The 14206-nt window shown below is 40.6% G+C and overlaps 1 protein-coding gene across 5 annotated transcripts in view; it reads left to right on the top strand.

Annotated features, from left to right (window-relative positions):
* LOC102682176 (piezo-type mechanosensitive ion channel component 2) overlaps positions 1-14206 on the top strand; it is a 118856-nt gene that overhangs the window by 92557 nt on the left and 12093 nt on the right. For all 5 annotated transcript variants that reach the window (XM_069191625.1, XM_069191626.1, XM_069191624.1 and 2 more), the window contains 7 exons: positions 4019-4139; positions 5495-5572; positions 6730-6896; positions 8153-8346; positions 9101-9271; positions 12146-12691; positions 13488-13746. In XM_069191625.1, the coding sequence (XP_069047726.1) occupies positions 4019-4139; positions 5495-5572; positions 6730-6896; positions 8153-8346; positions 9101-9271; positions 12146-12691; positions 13488-13746 (1536 nt within the window). The remainder of the gene's footprint in view (positions 1-4018; positions 4140-5494; positions 5573-6729; positions 6897-8152; positions 8347-9100; positions 9272-12145; positions 12692-13487; positions 13747-14206) is intronic.

The following is a 14206-nucleotide window of genomic DNA, read 5'->3' as shown; positions in this document are numbered from 1 at the left end:
TGGAGTAATTTTTATGGTCTCATAATAAGCGCAGTGTGTAAGAACCAGTTTAAAATTGTCATTTAAACTTAACTCCGATATTGATCAATATGGATAAGTGGTTTTAAACCTGATATTAGAACCGAAAAAAACGATGCCGATTTTCAAGTGGATTTTACTGAACAAGTCGGCGATGTTGAAATGAAAAAATCTACTAGTAGTTCTGAAAGAACAAAGACGGGGAAGAAAAGGCAGATAGTCAGGAAGTATGACGACGAATACATAAAATTAGGGCTTAAGTGAAGCTACAGTAAATCCCAATGTGTTTCTTGCTACTATGTTTTGGCAACCCAAAACTTAAAACTTGCAAATTCGCGTCGCCATTGAGAAACAAAACACATGACTTTGATAATCATGGTGATTAAAAAAAAAATAGAGAAACATAAATAGAAACAATAGAGAAATATACAAATATTTCCTAAGCTGGATCACACAATTAAAAATAAAAACAAAAAAGTAAAATCCATAAAATTAGTGATGATTTGGTGCCTCCTGCAGCGAAAGATATCGTGAGGATAACGGTTATTGAGAAAGTAAATGACTTGGACCTTTTTCTACTACTTCCCGGCGAAAGCAGAAAATCACTTGATAAATAGGGTCGAGCGAGTGGCTTGTTTTCATTGCAGCTGGATGAGACGGCACATATTGCAAATCACTGCCCTTAGGGACTACTGCCGAGGGCAAAAATGTTACCACTAAAACAAAATAAAACCCCCATCGACTCGATCTCGCCTTTCTGTCCCGTCTAGAGCTGAACCAATACTTTCTGCTGTTGTGTGGTCCACAGGCGGTAAAGGAGTATTTAAGGTGCTCCGTGGGTGACAAAAGGTTGAGAACCGCTGTACTAACCAATTATGATCTTAAAATCTTAACATCATCTACGTTTTAAAGTTATTCAGTTTGACAAAGACCATTCTGTTATGTTTGGCAGTGCCTTTGAGCTAACCTGCTGTGTTCTACTAACTCTCCTTACTTTGTCCCTCTATAGAGAGCAATTGGAAAGTTTGCCTCTGCTATTTTGGCCTTGCCAAAGTCTATCATTAAGCTGCCCAAAACTATTCTTCAGTATGTAATCAGGGCAGCAAAGGTATTTCCCTGGAGTCTGTTTTTTCACTGTCTCTGTGTGAAGTGCTCCCACCCCCTAAGATGTCAAAGGGGATTGGTGTGCTGCATTTTCATTTCTTCCAACAGAACAGAATACTTCCAACAGAATACTAATGGAAAAATATCTTCCATTGACTTACGCTAATTACCTGAAAATAATACAAACTAATGTCAGAGCTTGAAATGAAAATGCAGTATTTGACACGTTTCCCCCTCTCTTTGTTACGTTGATGCCCTTGTGTCTGAAAAGCTTATATTGCAGTACAGTACATGTACTGTATGTGTTTTAAACTGTGATGCAAGAAATATTTTATACCTCTTCTAGCAACAGTTTAAGAAGTGAGCAAATAAACTCAACCAAGCAAAAGTGCACTTGTACTGTAATACAAAACGTTGGCATCCTTGACATGGCCGTTGTTGACATTACGATTTCTTGTGGATTAAAAAGTCAGGTATTCCAACTAAAAGATTCAAAAGGTCCTATTTTCCTGCTAAGCTATATTTGCATGCTTTTGCATGTTCTGTATTTAATAGTTTTGTTGGCCCATACATTTATCCTTTATACTGCTGAATATATTCCACGTGTGTGACCTACTGACTGCAGATTATGCTAAACTAAAGTTTTTTTATTTTTTCAAAGCACCATATTAAAATAACATTTTCTCATACTTGTTCATTTACTGTAAGTTATACATATTTTTTATTTCCAAAGACGTTAAATACAGAATGTTTTCCCTGTTGCAAAATACTCAGTCTTTGTTCTGTTTGGAGTCTTGTTATTTTTCCAGAACTTATTGATGGAATCTTTAATATATATAATCTTTAACTTTTGCTACAGATAAGTATGTCTAACATTTAAAAAACAGTAATTTCATACTCAGCCATTCATACTAGGTTGTTTATAAAATATTTTACCACAGTGACACAAAATGAATTAGACTGGTGGAATGGCCTCCCTCTATTGAAATCCTTTTTTATGTTCTCCAAAGAAAGTGCCACACACTTTGAAAATTTGATTTGCAAACTTCCAGTGTACTTCCAGTGTGTTTGTATCTGCTCATGGGACAGAGCCACAGAGTGCTTCAGACACAGAAGACTTTTGTGCCAATCCAACTAAAACGGAAGAGCTCCTCTGGATGGCTAACTGAATCAAAAACCTCCAGCTGCTGGGTATATCTAAATACCTAAAGGAATAAGTTACCCTGACAGGCTGAAATAATTTATTTTTTTAGTCTTGAACAGATAAGAGGACTAAGAAAGGGGGTCATGATTGAGGTATTCAGGCTCCTCGAAGGTGCTGACAAAGTAAAAACTATGCACTTCTTCAGGATCAGCTGCGAAATATGAATCAAAAAGAAGGAACTTGAAACGAATGGAAAGGGAATTTAAGATGGAAAACGTGGGTCTTTACACTACAAGTTAGTCTGGACCAAGCAACCTACTGTAGCCGTGTTGTTGAAACTGATGCCCTGGCTTCTTTCATGAAGTGGAAGGAATAGATCTTCAGGTCAATAATAGCTACTTTTATTGTATGAAACTTCAGTGTGCCTCTGCTATACTGGACCTCTCACCAGGCTCAGAAGTCCATCTGTGAACCAGATGCCTGAAATGTCGATGCATGGTACAAGATCTCATCTGGCCCAGTTTGAAAAGTGCTAATCTCCCTGAGATGTTGTGACTCCACAGTATTAAGCTTCCTCATTTGCAACCGGCTTTACAGATCAGTCTCTGTTTTGAATTTTCTGAAAGCAAAATTTAATTAGTTTGTCAAGTTTGAAACTTTAAGGTTAAAACGTTTTTTTTAAAACTTGAAACATACCAGATTCTGGATTCTTGTCAATTAGCTATCAAAAGGATTTTATAAGTACACAGAAAGAACAACAAGTGTAAAGAATGAGAGAGCATCAGTAGTCACAAAGTTGAAGATTTTAGTTTAGTTCTCAACTATAACATTACTAACAGATGTGGAGCAGCATACTGTATATACACTTTCACATTTTAGAAAGATGTCTACACTTCACGATTTTAAAAAAGCAATTACATTTTTTCCCAAGAAGTTTTCCCAATGAGTCGAATGTCAGGCTCTAACTGGGAAAAGGAAATCAAGGCCAATGGTATGTAAATAATACCAGGTGTCAGGTCATAGAGCACATGGCTTACTTTGGCAGTGTAAAGGGTAAATGGAGATCCTTCTCTGTGCGTCTCCTGTGCATGCATCTTCCTGAACTGCTCATCACCATCTGTGGAACAGAATATCCCATCTGAACAAAAAGGGCAGCATTGTTGGCATTGTCTTTTACCCAGTCACTCAAACTGAGAGCCTTCAGTTGGTCTTCAGTTTCTAACATGATTTCATGTAACCTGCACTTTTATGGTTTTTAACCAGCTTTGTCATGATTTTTTTACACCTTCAGGAAAGTATCATGAGTCACTGGTCCAGCATTAACGATTAGACATGTTGCTTAATAATTCTTATTTTCTTCACAGCTGTGGATGGTGTATTTGCACTTGCTTTTCAGATGTAAAGACATATCTGTTTATAGCATGCAAAGAAAAGCTGGACCGTACAGAAGTGATATTATTGCATCACAATACTTACTCTATTTGCAATATGCAGTAATTACAGCACATTTTTCTGAAGTATTTTTCCAGTTTGAAGTATTTCCTTATTTATATACAAGCTTCTGCATGGTGCAAATGACATCTGAGTCCTGGCCCTTAGTGTCATTAGATGAGTGTGTTCAGTGTCTTTATTGGGATTGTGTTATGCTTTGTTGGGTACATTCCTGGTTTGCATGCCATTGTATGTCTGTTTTTGATTGTGTGACTCTGGGGCAGCTCAAGTTGCGGATTAAGATGTGTTACTGTCTTCCAGTTTGTGTACCACGCCTGGATTACAGATTCCAAAACAGCCCTGAAGGAACGAGATAAAGACAAACGGAAGTTTTGGAAGAGGTACACTAGTAAAGGCAAATGGAGACGAGGCGACAAGGAAGGTTGGTAAAAAAAGCTGTGAATTTCATAGAACATTTTATAGTTTCATTTATTTTTGATAGAGGCAGTCAGTTGTCTGACTGACATTTCTTCTTATGTAGGGCAGTGCACGCTCTCTGTGCAATGTTCCTATTTACAGTAGAGTATGTGCACTGTTTCCTTTCTAGTTTCAGTCTGTTACTTCTCCACAACCAGAGATCATCAGTTTCTCTTACAGCAGTTTCACCTCAAACATCAAACATTTTAAGAGTTATTTATTATTAAGGCTTCCACGTTGCTACAACCTCGTCTCATTTGTACCCAGTGGTACTAAAGAGATGTCATGAGAAAAGATGCAGGTTCCTAGAATATCACAATGTGTGGAAAAGGGGTAGTAGGTCCTGGATCAAGTAAGTGCACAATAATACCTCCAAAAAAGGAGGTTTGTCCACTGAGGCAGGCACTTCTTGGCTCTCCTGTGCGTCCTGTAAACTGCAACAGGGGACATGCATGTCATAGTAGACAATTCGCTCAATGCATTGTGTCACTGTACATTCTTCACAACAGGTCCGTTTGGCATCGGATGGAGGAGGAGTTTAAGCAAGGGTCACAGAGTGTTGTGGTGGTGAGCGTTGCTGCCTCACAGCACTGGGGCCCTGGGTTCAAATAAGCATGCAGTCTGCATGCTCTCCCCATGGTTGCATGGGTTTCCACCCACAGTCCAAAGACTGCGGATTAATTGGCTTCTTAGGAGAACTGACCCTGATGTGAGAGTGTGGTCATGTCTGTGTCTGTGTGCCCTGTGATGGGCTGGCGTCCCGTCCAGGGTGTGTCCTGCCAGGCACCTGCTTCTTTGCTGGGATAGGCTTCGGCTCCCCTGTGACCCAGTATTGGATATCACAGTTTAAAAATGGATGGGTGGAATTTGAACAACACGTATTGACAACGTAAGCCGTATCTCACTTTCCTGGAGATGCTTTACGCTTTGTCACATTGTGTAATCGCTACAGCTGTTTTGAAATGGAAATGAACAAAAACACAGAGCTGCTTTCCTGTTTTCCAATGCAAAATACAGCTCAGTGTTTTTTTTTTAAGTTTTGATGCAATCTAGTTAATCAAACAATAGTATTGTTTCACAGGGGAATATAAGTTTTTCAGTTCTCGTTGTCTGACTAATTTCTGACATTTAAATCTAAGCAGGCCCTTGGAGCAAACCTTTATAAAGCATCCTGGCTGTTAATCTTGCAGCAAAGAATAAGATGAAGTCTGGTGGGTGTGGTGTTGCACACTATTGTTCTCAGTTGTACAGAAAGAGGGAGCGTTGCCAGTTTCTAATTCCTGGTCTTGTGCTGCCATTTTCCCATTATTGATTCACAAGGTCAAGTTGCTATTGAATGTGGAGAGAGGGAAGATGAAACAGAAAGTATGGAGGAAGGAAAGAAATCAGAAGGACCAGGTATGATTGAACTTTTTCACAAATGATCAGAGATCAGAGCTTCAGCTTGCTATGATTCGGCTAGCTACAGTTTGCAGCTTGCCAAACGAGCACTTGACACAAAATCTTTATCATGTCATGGTTACTTATTTTACACTGTTGAGCTTAAATTCTGATTTTTGGGGGTGTACAAAATTGTTTGACAGCAATACATTTGAATAATACATTGAATATTAAGTTCTAAAACACGTTACAGATCAAATGATGCATTTTCTCTTAGTACTTTTAACTAATTAAGTAAAAAAAAATAATACAAATGTCTTAAAATACTACTCAGAATCTCCTTAGCCTTTACGGCACATGAGATTCAGAATGTGTTTCTCCCTATAAAAGCAGTCAGGTTTCCTAAGTTATGGTTTTAAGAATTCCGTGCTGTCTAGAACTTGCTGTGCTTACTGTATATCAGCACAGTATTGTAAACATATCAGAAAACTTGTAAGAGAATCTCACACGACACCAAGCCCACAATTCATTATCACTGTGATCTTCTCAAAAATGTCAATTAATTGTCAGAGCTCTTCTGAGCTGAGTCCCATCACACAGTAACAAAGAACTTCAACCCAAACCAGATTTTTCCTGCCAAATCAGATATATGGTATTGAGTAAGAGCCATATCAAAGCTTCTACATTACTTCTTTATATGTTGAATCTTGTATGATACTAGAAAAAATACATACTGTAAACCAATGAATGAATTTATCTCTTCTCAATCCTTTTTAATAATGTCTTTTGTCTTTTAGTAATGTACCCGTGTTAGTATTTTCTGAATTAAAAGTTGTAAACTGCTGGAGTACCTCATGGCACCTATTTATTATGATGATTTGTGCTGGTTGCTAAAAAAGTGGTTTCACTTTATTTATGCCAAGGTTAGAAACATATTACGCCTGTGAGATTAATGTGATCATCTTCTATTCCTTTAGTTCTAAAAACATCATAGCAGACCAATAAGTTCAGTGGTAAACAAAGATTTTCAAGAATGAAATTACACCTGATGTATTATATACTGAAGTTAACTTTAGTGATGTAATGTCCTGTGCAGTGTATTTTCTCTTTACCTATTGAACTCTTTACAGCCAGTCATTTGCTCTTCTGGTGACAGCTGTTTCTTTTCACAACAGATAACATCATCAAGCGCATTTTTAATATTGTGAAGTTTACATGGGTCCTTTTCCTGGCCCTCCTGGATAGTTTCACTGCATGGCTGAACTCTATCTGCAGAGAACATATTGATATTTCCACTGTGCTCCGAATTGAACGGTGCATGCTCACCAGAGAAATTAAAAAGGTACGTGTTTGGCCGAGATTATAAAGGTGCTTTGGAACAATGCAGTCTCTTATCTAGAATTATCTAGAATAATCTTTTCCAATGACTTTTTACTTGAATGTGTTTCAATGCTCATCACTATCACTGTTTGACTGGACCCAAACTGAATGTCTCAGGATGATACTGAACAGAACATTCCTGTTACACTGGTGTAAAGTGATCTTATCTGTTAAAGCCCATTATTGGTGACTGGAATTGTGTGTTGCACAGCAGTAAATTTCCTTCTAGTGTGTCTTCTGATATTGTCTTCTAATCATTCCGTGACAAATTTACTCGTTTGGATGGTACATGCTATGTGTAACGAAGCTTATTGGATTATCCTCTGGAGGAATACAGTATTTCCACAGGTGTACACGATGTCTGTTGTGCTCTTTGTTCCTCTTGCAGTATCATGCATTGGAAATTAAAGTACGTGGTTGTCATCATATGGCTTGTGAGTCAGGGGAATAATGAATTGAATGAAAATTTAGTACAAAGGGGTACTCTTCTACACTGTAGTTAATTTGTCATCCTGACCACAGTAATACTTTAGTCATTTTGAAAGGAAAAGACTTTCAGAACGAGAATCAGAAGTGACTGATCTGGATTGACTGTATCTTCTGTCTCTGATCCATCTGTTAATGAAAAGGCTAGTGCTTCTACACCTGTGCCCTCACATGTGAAGAGTGCTGCCTCTCTGTGGTCAGTTGTAGTACTGTAGTACTACTCATCCAGGCAAGTCGGGAGTTGCAGGAAATGTTCAAAGTTGCAGGATGTTGTTGTGTTACTGATTATAGCACCTGTAACTGGACCGGCGAGGGAAAAGGGAATCATAGCAAGTATTTTGAAGTGCACTAGCCTCCTAAAACACTCAATTTCAACTTCGTAGGATGCTAGATATGCGTCCTTTAGCCTAACGTTTTCTGTGGATTCTGTTCATTTGCTATCACGCTGATCAATACACCAGTGTTAGGTTACGGTAGCATCTTCTTTCAGCTGAATTTCACTTGTTATAAAACTGTTGTTGCTTTTGAGGACATGTTGAAAATAAGGTGTGGAAATGTATAAGGACTGATTATTGTATCTATATGCTGTATATTTATTTCTGTATACCTTTCCATTGAACAGAGAAAGTTAACGCTCAAAGAGGTATCGCAAGAGCTTGTGATAATGGCTTTTCAAAGCACACAAAGGTGCCCTTCAGCTGCGCAGTGACAGGTTTTTGTTTGCTCAAACAGGGGAATGTTCCGTCTCGGGAGAGTATACATGTTTATTACCAGAAGCAGATGCGCATGAATTTTTCCAGAGAGTCCAGTCTGGACAGGATTGATGAGGACCTCTCTGGCTCCAGCTCCCATAAAGCTGAGCGGAAACGAGGCGCTCACAGGATGGACAGCTTAGATTCAGTCGGCTCTCGTGACACCTTGTCAAGGTATGGTTTGAGAGAGTAAACTAATGTCGGGAAGGGTAATTTAGCACAGCTTAACCAGTCTAGATGTATTTGAGTACAACAAAATAAAATGTTCCAGAAACCAACAATACCGTAAGGGCAAAGTGGAGTCTGCTTTTCAGCATGACAGGCATATCAGCTGCTCTTCACATTTTCTTTGACATTTCATCCACACGACCATGGAATGGGAAATGGACGTGTATTTGCAGTGCATTATGGGAAGCTGTCTTTGGAGCGGGGGCTATTTTGACACCAGATAAAGCTTGTATTCCAATTACCATTATACATTTCAACAATCCTGGTTTTCTATTTCAGCTGAAAACAAGCTTAGAAGTATTATCTAAGTAGAAGTGTATCGCCTGTCTTGATCGAGATAGTTTTAATGTTATCCTGCTGTTTCCATTTCAGTAGGTCCCAATGCTCTTTACACAAAGGATGGTTTAGTTGAATTGTTTTAGAATACTGGGAGCCTTGACTTAATATTCAAAGTCTGTCACTTTCGAAAACCTCCCATTTATATTTGAAAGGATATAGCATTCTATATTCTAACTTGGCTTCTGCTACAAATGGCAGGGGTTCAACCATTACTCAGCTAATACCAGAACACTGTGCAAAACTGATGAGTTTTGCGCCATTTTGTGTGCATGTGTGAAACAGGAGAAAGGTGGATGTGTGTAATCTTGTCACGGTGCTCATTATTAACCAAACTGTGTTGTATAACCATTTGTGCTGCCAGCGTCTATACAGAGGCCACCATGCTGTTTTCAAGGCAGTCTACCTTAGACGATTTAGACGGACCGTCAGAGAGCATTCCCAAAACGAGTGAGCGCGCCCGACCCAAGCTGCGCAAAATGTACAGCATGGACATGTCTTCTTCATCCGCAGACAGTGCCAGCGTGGTCTCGAGGTGCTTGACCCATGCATGCCTTTTTCATCCCTCACTGCACATTTTATCCCCCTTTATCACCAAAAAAGAGCATTTGCAAAATTTTCCAGACTAAAATGGGCGACGATTCCTCGGGTTTGCTAGCGGCTTGATTCATGTTTTCCCGCGCTTGCTAACCTGATGCATCATGTGGCAAAGTCGCAGAGTCGCAGCGGCTCGTTTGCACAGGCTGGAAACGAGCAGGCTAAGGTTCATTCCCGGCTGAAAGGTAAAGATGAACCTTAACCCACACCTTTGCATTCTAAAACTTTGTTATGCAGTATATATTAGTAATACATAAAGTTGTTATATAAATAAAGGTTTAATAGATAGTCTGTTAATGCTCAGTTTATTAGCTTTTGAGGTTCTGTGGAATGTTAATAGAAAATCTCTGAGTTCTTGCTTTCTCTCCAATTCTTTCCTTAGCCTTGACCTGACCTCTTTACTAGTTTGTCACATATTGCTGTATTGAAATTCTACAGACTCTCAGTTGAGGGCAAATTGATGGTTTCTTGGATGTCTATTAATCCTTTATTTGCACAACATCAGCTGGAAATACTTTAGATTAGGGAATGCAAAGGCCGTTTATAAACACTTTATGCACACAAGTATTAATAGAGTGACATAAATGTGATAGTAATGAACATATGGTGTAGAGTAATGGCATGTTAGCATAAAAAAACTCTAATCCTGACCATAGCCTTCGGTTCAGGGTCTTGCAATATTTATATGCTACTGTTTATGACACAACATTTTAGCTTGCTCATAAACATCTATTAGCTGTTGTAGATGAAAATCTCAATGAAAACACCACTCTTAATCTAAAGCATGGTCCAGGTTGGTAATTTGCTTGCGTCCTCTTTCCTTATTTTTCCTGCTTAGATGCAAACACTTCCCTTCCAGTGCCAGTCAGCTTGCATTCGATGCATGTCACATGGGTGCCTGCGTTCAGGGCCAGTTCACACCCCTCACAGTATGCTCTTCTGAAAGCTTATTGCTTTAATGTTTGAAGTGAATCTCTGCAGAAGAGACTCTGTGTGACAAAGCATATTTTTCAATACTGTTGTAGGTATATTTAGACCTAGCAAAAAGGCAAGTGGATTTTGCTGCTCTGTAGAAGTCTTTTTTTTTTAAATTGTTGGCATTGCATGCTTTTAAAACTCAGGAAATTAGTAATATTAATTATATACCGTGTTTATAAAGGCTGTGCCTACTGTAGCAGCTGAACACCACTGTGGTGTTTGACATTTATAGCAGCGTCTCAGTTTACCTGAAAAAGTTTTACAGTCGTCCAAGTCCTGGAAAGTAATTTGCCATTCTTACCAGAGATATGTTATTTCATATGTTCTACAGTTAGTGTAGCAATGCTGTTTTGTTAGATTGACCAGAATTCCCTTTTGTAATTCAGAGATCAGTGCTTAAAAGAGGTGATCTGAGGAATATCGTTATTATTAGACAGTGATGAAACATGTCTGTTTCTCTCTGTATTCGTCTGCTGAGAAAGTGCTCAAATATTAAAGAGAGCACAGTGTTTTTTTGTCAAGCACTGTTTTAGTGTACATGTCATAAATTTCTCCTCCTCCTGTGTCCACCCCTGTTGAGTGTTGAAAGCTCTGGAAAAGTGCTCTGCTGCTTCCTGCTTTTATCCCCTGTCTGCTTTGCATGAAGGAGCTGGGAAACAATGGGTTAGGGTTTTTGATGCTTCTGCCATGTAAAGTCTCATAACAATAGATATAAACAAAGTTAACTTGCTCTTCAGTCACCAATCATTTTTCCCCCATAGTCTATTACTCCTGTCTAAAAGGCTCAGGTCCTTTTAATTCATCCATACCCTTGCTAGAGTGATCTGAGCAGGATAAATGTGAACATCTCCACACTTACCTTTTGATCCAAAACAACATGCAAAAGACCTCAATCTCTAAACTATACATGCAATAAATTTGTAAGTAAAGATTTGAAAAGCATTTAATTTGGAAATGGTAGCAACCTGCTTGAAGGGAAGAATACTGTACCTTACTCATGATAAATCCTTTTTTTGGGGGGGAAAAAGATTTAAGAATTTGTAAGGTGTTGAGTAATTGAAATTGTCACCAGGGTTAGTTCCAACTAACTGGGCAGTACCATACAGTATGTATCAAGTACCAAAACCAGTTCTTTGCATTTGTTCTAAAACTGTTCAAAAACAAACAGCATGAAAAAAATTGTTGGATTTTATACAGGAAAAGGTCAGCCAAGTATGTTTGTAATCAAAGTATCAAAATTGTGTAATCCCTTGTGCATGACTCCCCAATACATTACTGTATTTCGTGATTGTTATCAGCTAAAACATTAAAACATGATTTGATTTCAACTTTGCTTCTAGAAGAACTGGTGGAGTAACAATCTGATTCCTAATTTAAAAACTGAATATTCAACTGGAGTACTGACAGAGAGCTTACCTAAAGAAAGAAGCTGCTGAACACACATCTTGTGACAGTGCTGTATGTTGAAGTGGTTGCTCTTTTAACTTTAAATTCTCTCTTTGACCACCGCTTTTAATGAGCTCCGGCTCCATATTCCTTGGGTGCCTCCTTTCATCATGAAACACTGCCACCTGCTGTGACACATACTGTAGGATTTACTTTTCTGTCCTGCAGAAACACACAACAGCTCAAAACGCCAGACCCTAATCACACCAAGTGGTTGATTTCAATGAGAGAACGTTTGTTTAAACCTTTGGGTTGCTCATATTTCTGGGAGGTAGCCCTCCTAGGAGGGTCTTGCCGGGGGGTAAGAGTAGCCCAGTTGCTTCTGTGCTCTTCCAGTGATCGGCCTGTAAACCCTGAGCCGTATGTATTTGCTTTGCTCTCCCTGTAGCGAGCCAACACAGTGCACCATGCTGTACTCTCGCCAGGGCACCACCGACACCATCGAGGAGGTGGAGGACGAGCAGGAAGAGGAGGCGGCCCCGCCCGGCTCCCTGGGGCCGGGGGCGGACTCGGACGGGGCTCCGGGGGCGGAGGCTGGGGACGGGGAGCCTGGCCCCGGGGAGCCTGCCTCCGAGGCGGGCGGGAAGGAGGAGCGCTCGCAGGGGGAGGAGTCGGAATGGCCGGGGGGGGCGGAGCCCCCTCTGAGGGAGGAGGGCGCAGGGGAGCACCTGTACCCCGCGGAGTGCGAGGTCCAGCTCTACTCTCCCGACACAGACGCGCCCGCCACCTACCCCACCGACGCGGACGCGGACGTGCCGCCCTCCTACAGCAAGGCCGTCAGCTTCGACAGGATGTCCATCAGCTCCGGCGAGGGCCCCGATGACAAGCACCTCATGGCCATGACGCCCGACGACAGCAAGTCTGACAACGCCGTCGACGCCCTGCTGCCCTCGCTCACCCACGAGCTGACCGCCAGCGAGCTGCTGCTGAACAAGTGAGCCTGCCGTGTCGCCGGGACCGCGTGTTGGAGTGAGAAAAGCCCATCCGTGTTTCTCGTGCACGAGATGGTAGTTCCACGTTTCATTAGCGGAGAGCAAACGTGTCGCACTACACAGAGACTTGTCGAGGGTTGGGTGTTTGCCTGAGGCTCTTATTCAAAGCAGCTTACTTTGAATTTATATGAAGAGATCTGAAGTATTTTGTTAGAGGTGCAGATGCATTGCTACACTAGTGTTCACGGCAAGACTTTGTGTAATGAATGTGTTATTGCGTACAGTACAGTATACAAAGGCTCTTGACATGTGCAGTACATCACTTTCCTTCACTTTCTGTCACTGTCCACAGTGTTGCTATTGTTGGATACTGACCTTCTTTCTGAACTTCACCCCAGCCCTTAAGATCAGGTCAATTTAATGTACTCCAGGTTCCCTAGAACCAAACTACAGTACGTGCTGTGGGTGACCATGACGTCTCCTTCTCTGCTCCTCGCTTGTAGAAAAGCCTCCCAATCATCCCAGACAAGCAGATCTTTATAAGAGGCCTTAAACCCTTCACTACCATCAAGCCTATCAACCTCCAGTACTACAAACTAAATTCCTGTCTTTTTCCTATTTGGTTACTGTTGAGTTCCCTGATTTCTCTTTTTGAGCTTTTACTTTTTGGTGAAGCACCTTGAGATCTATTGTAATGAAATGTGCTATATAAATTAAATGTATCGATTAATCCTGAACATGTTGCCAAAAACTCTTTTGAGGGGTTTCAGTGTCATTGCTCCTTGTTTTTCTGCCCAGGATGTTTTACGATGAAGAGCTGGAGTCCTCTGAAAGGTTTTACAGGACCCAGCCTCAGATCCTGCAGCTCCTCTATGCCCTCTACAACATGTTGGTTGCTCACTCTGAAATGGTGTGCTACTTTGTCATCATCCTCAACCACATGATCTCAGCCTCCATGGTCACCCTAGTGCTTCCCATCCTCATCTTCCTGTGGGCGATGCTTTCTGTTCCCAGACCCAGCAAACGTTTCTGGATGACGGCTATTGTCTACACGGAGGTAGGTTTCAGCTCGGGAAGCCGCACCAGCTCTGGCATTTTCTGGCAGGTTTTTATAAATGTGTGGAGACAACTATTCAATGTTAGCCCTAGAATTCTGTACTTCTGTTGCACTGCACCGACTTCAGCAGTATTGTTCTACTGAAATAACTAGGTAGAGTGGTCAGTGAGTGCCTCCAGCTGGCCCTGTGGGATGGGAATTGTTGTCAAGGCATTCTGTATCCTGTCTTTGAATCGCGTGACAAAGGGGATGTACAGTATTGTATCCTGCCTCCGTAAATTTGGTAGTGTATACTTTAGGATCTGATAAATTCATGAATAGTCAAACTGATAAATCGTCGTGGGTAGAAGTTCATTTAAAAAAAAATACTTCCATCCGTATGCATGTTTCATCCAAAATTCCAAGGGGTCCCAGAACTTTATACACACTAAGAAGCCACTTCATTCAACACTGCAATGAT

Source organism: Lepisosteus oculatus, chromosome 6 (assembly GCF_040954835.1).
Source record: "Lepisosteus oculatus isolate fLepOcu1 chromosome 6, fLepOcu1.hap2, whole genome shotgun sequence".
NCBI lineage: Eukaryota > Metazoa > Chordata > Actinopteri > Semionotiformes > Lepisosteidae > Lepisosteus > Lepisosteus oculatus.
The sequence above is the reverse complement of the archived record's forward strand: the minus strand, read 5'-3'. Positions and strand labels throughout refer to the sequence as shown.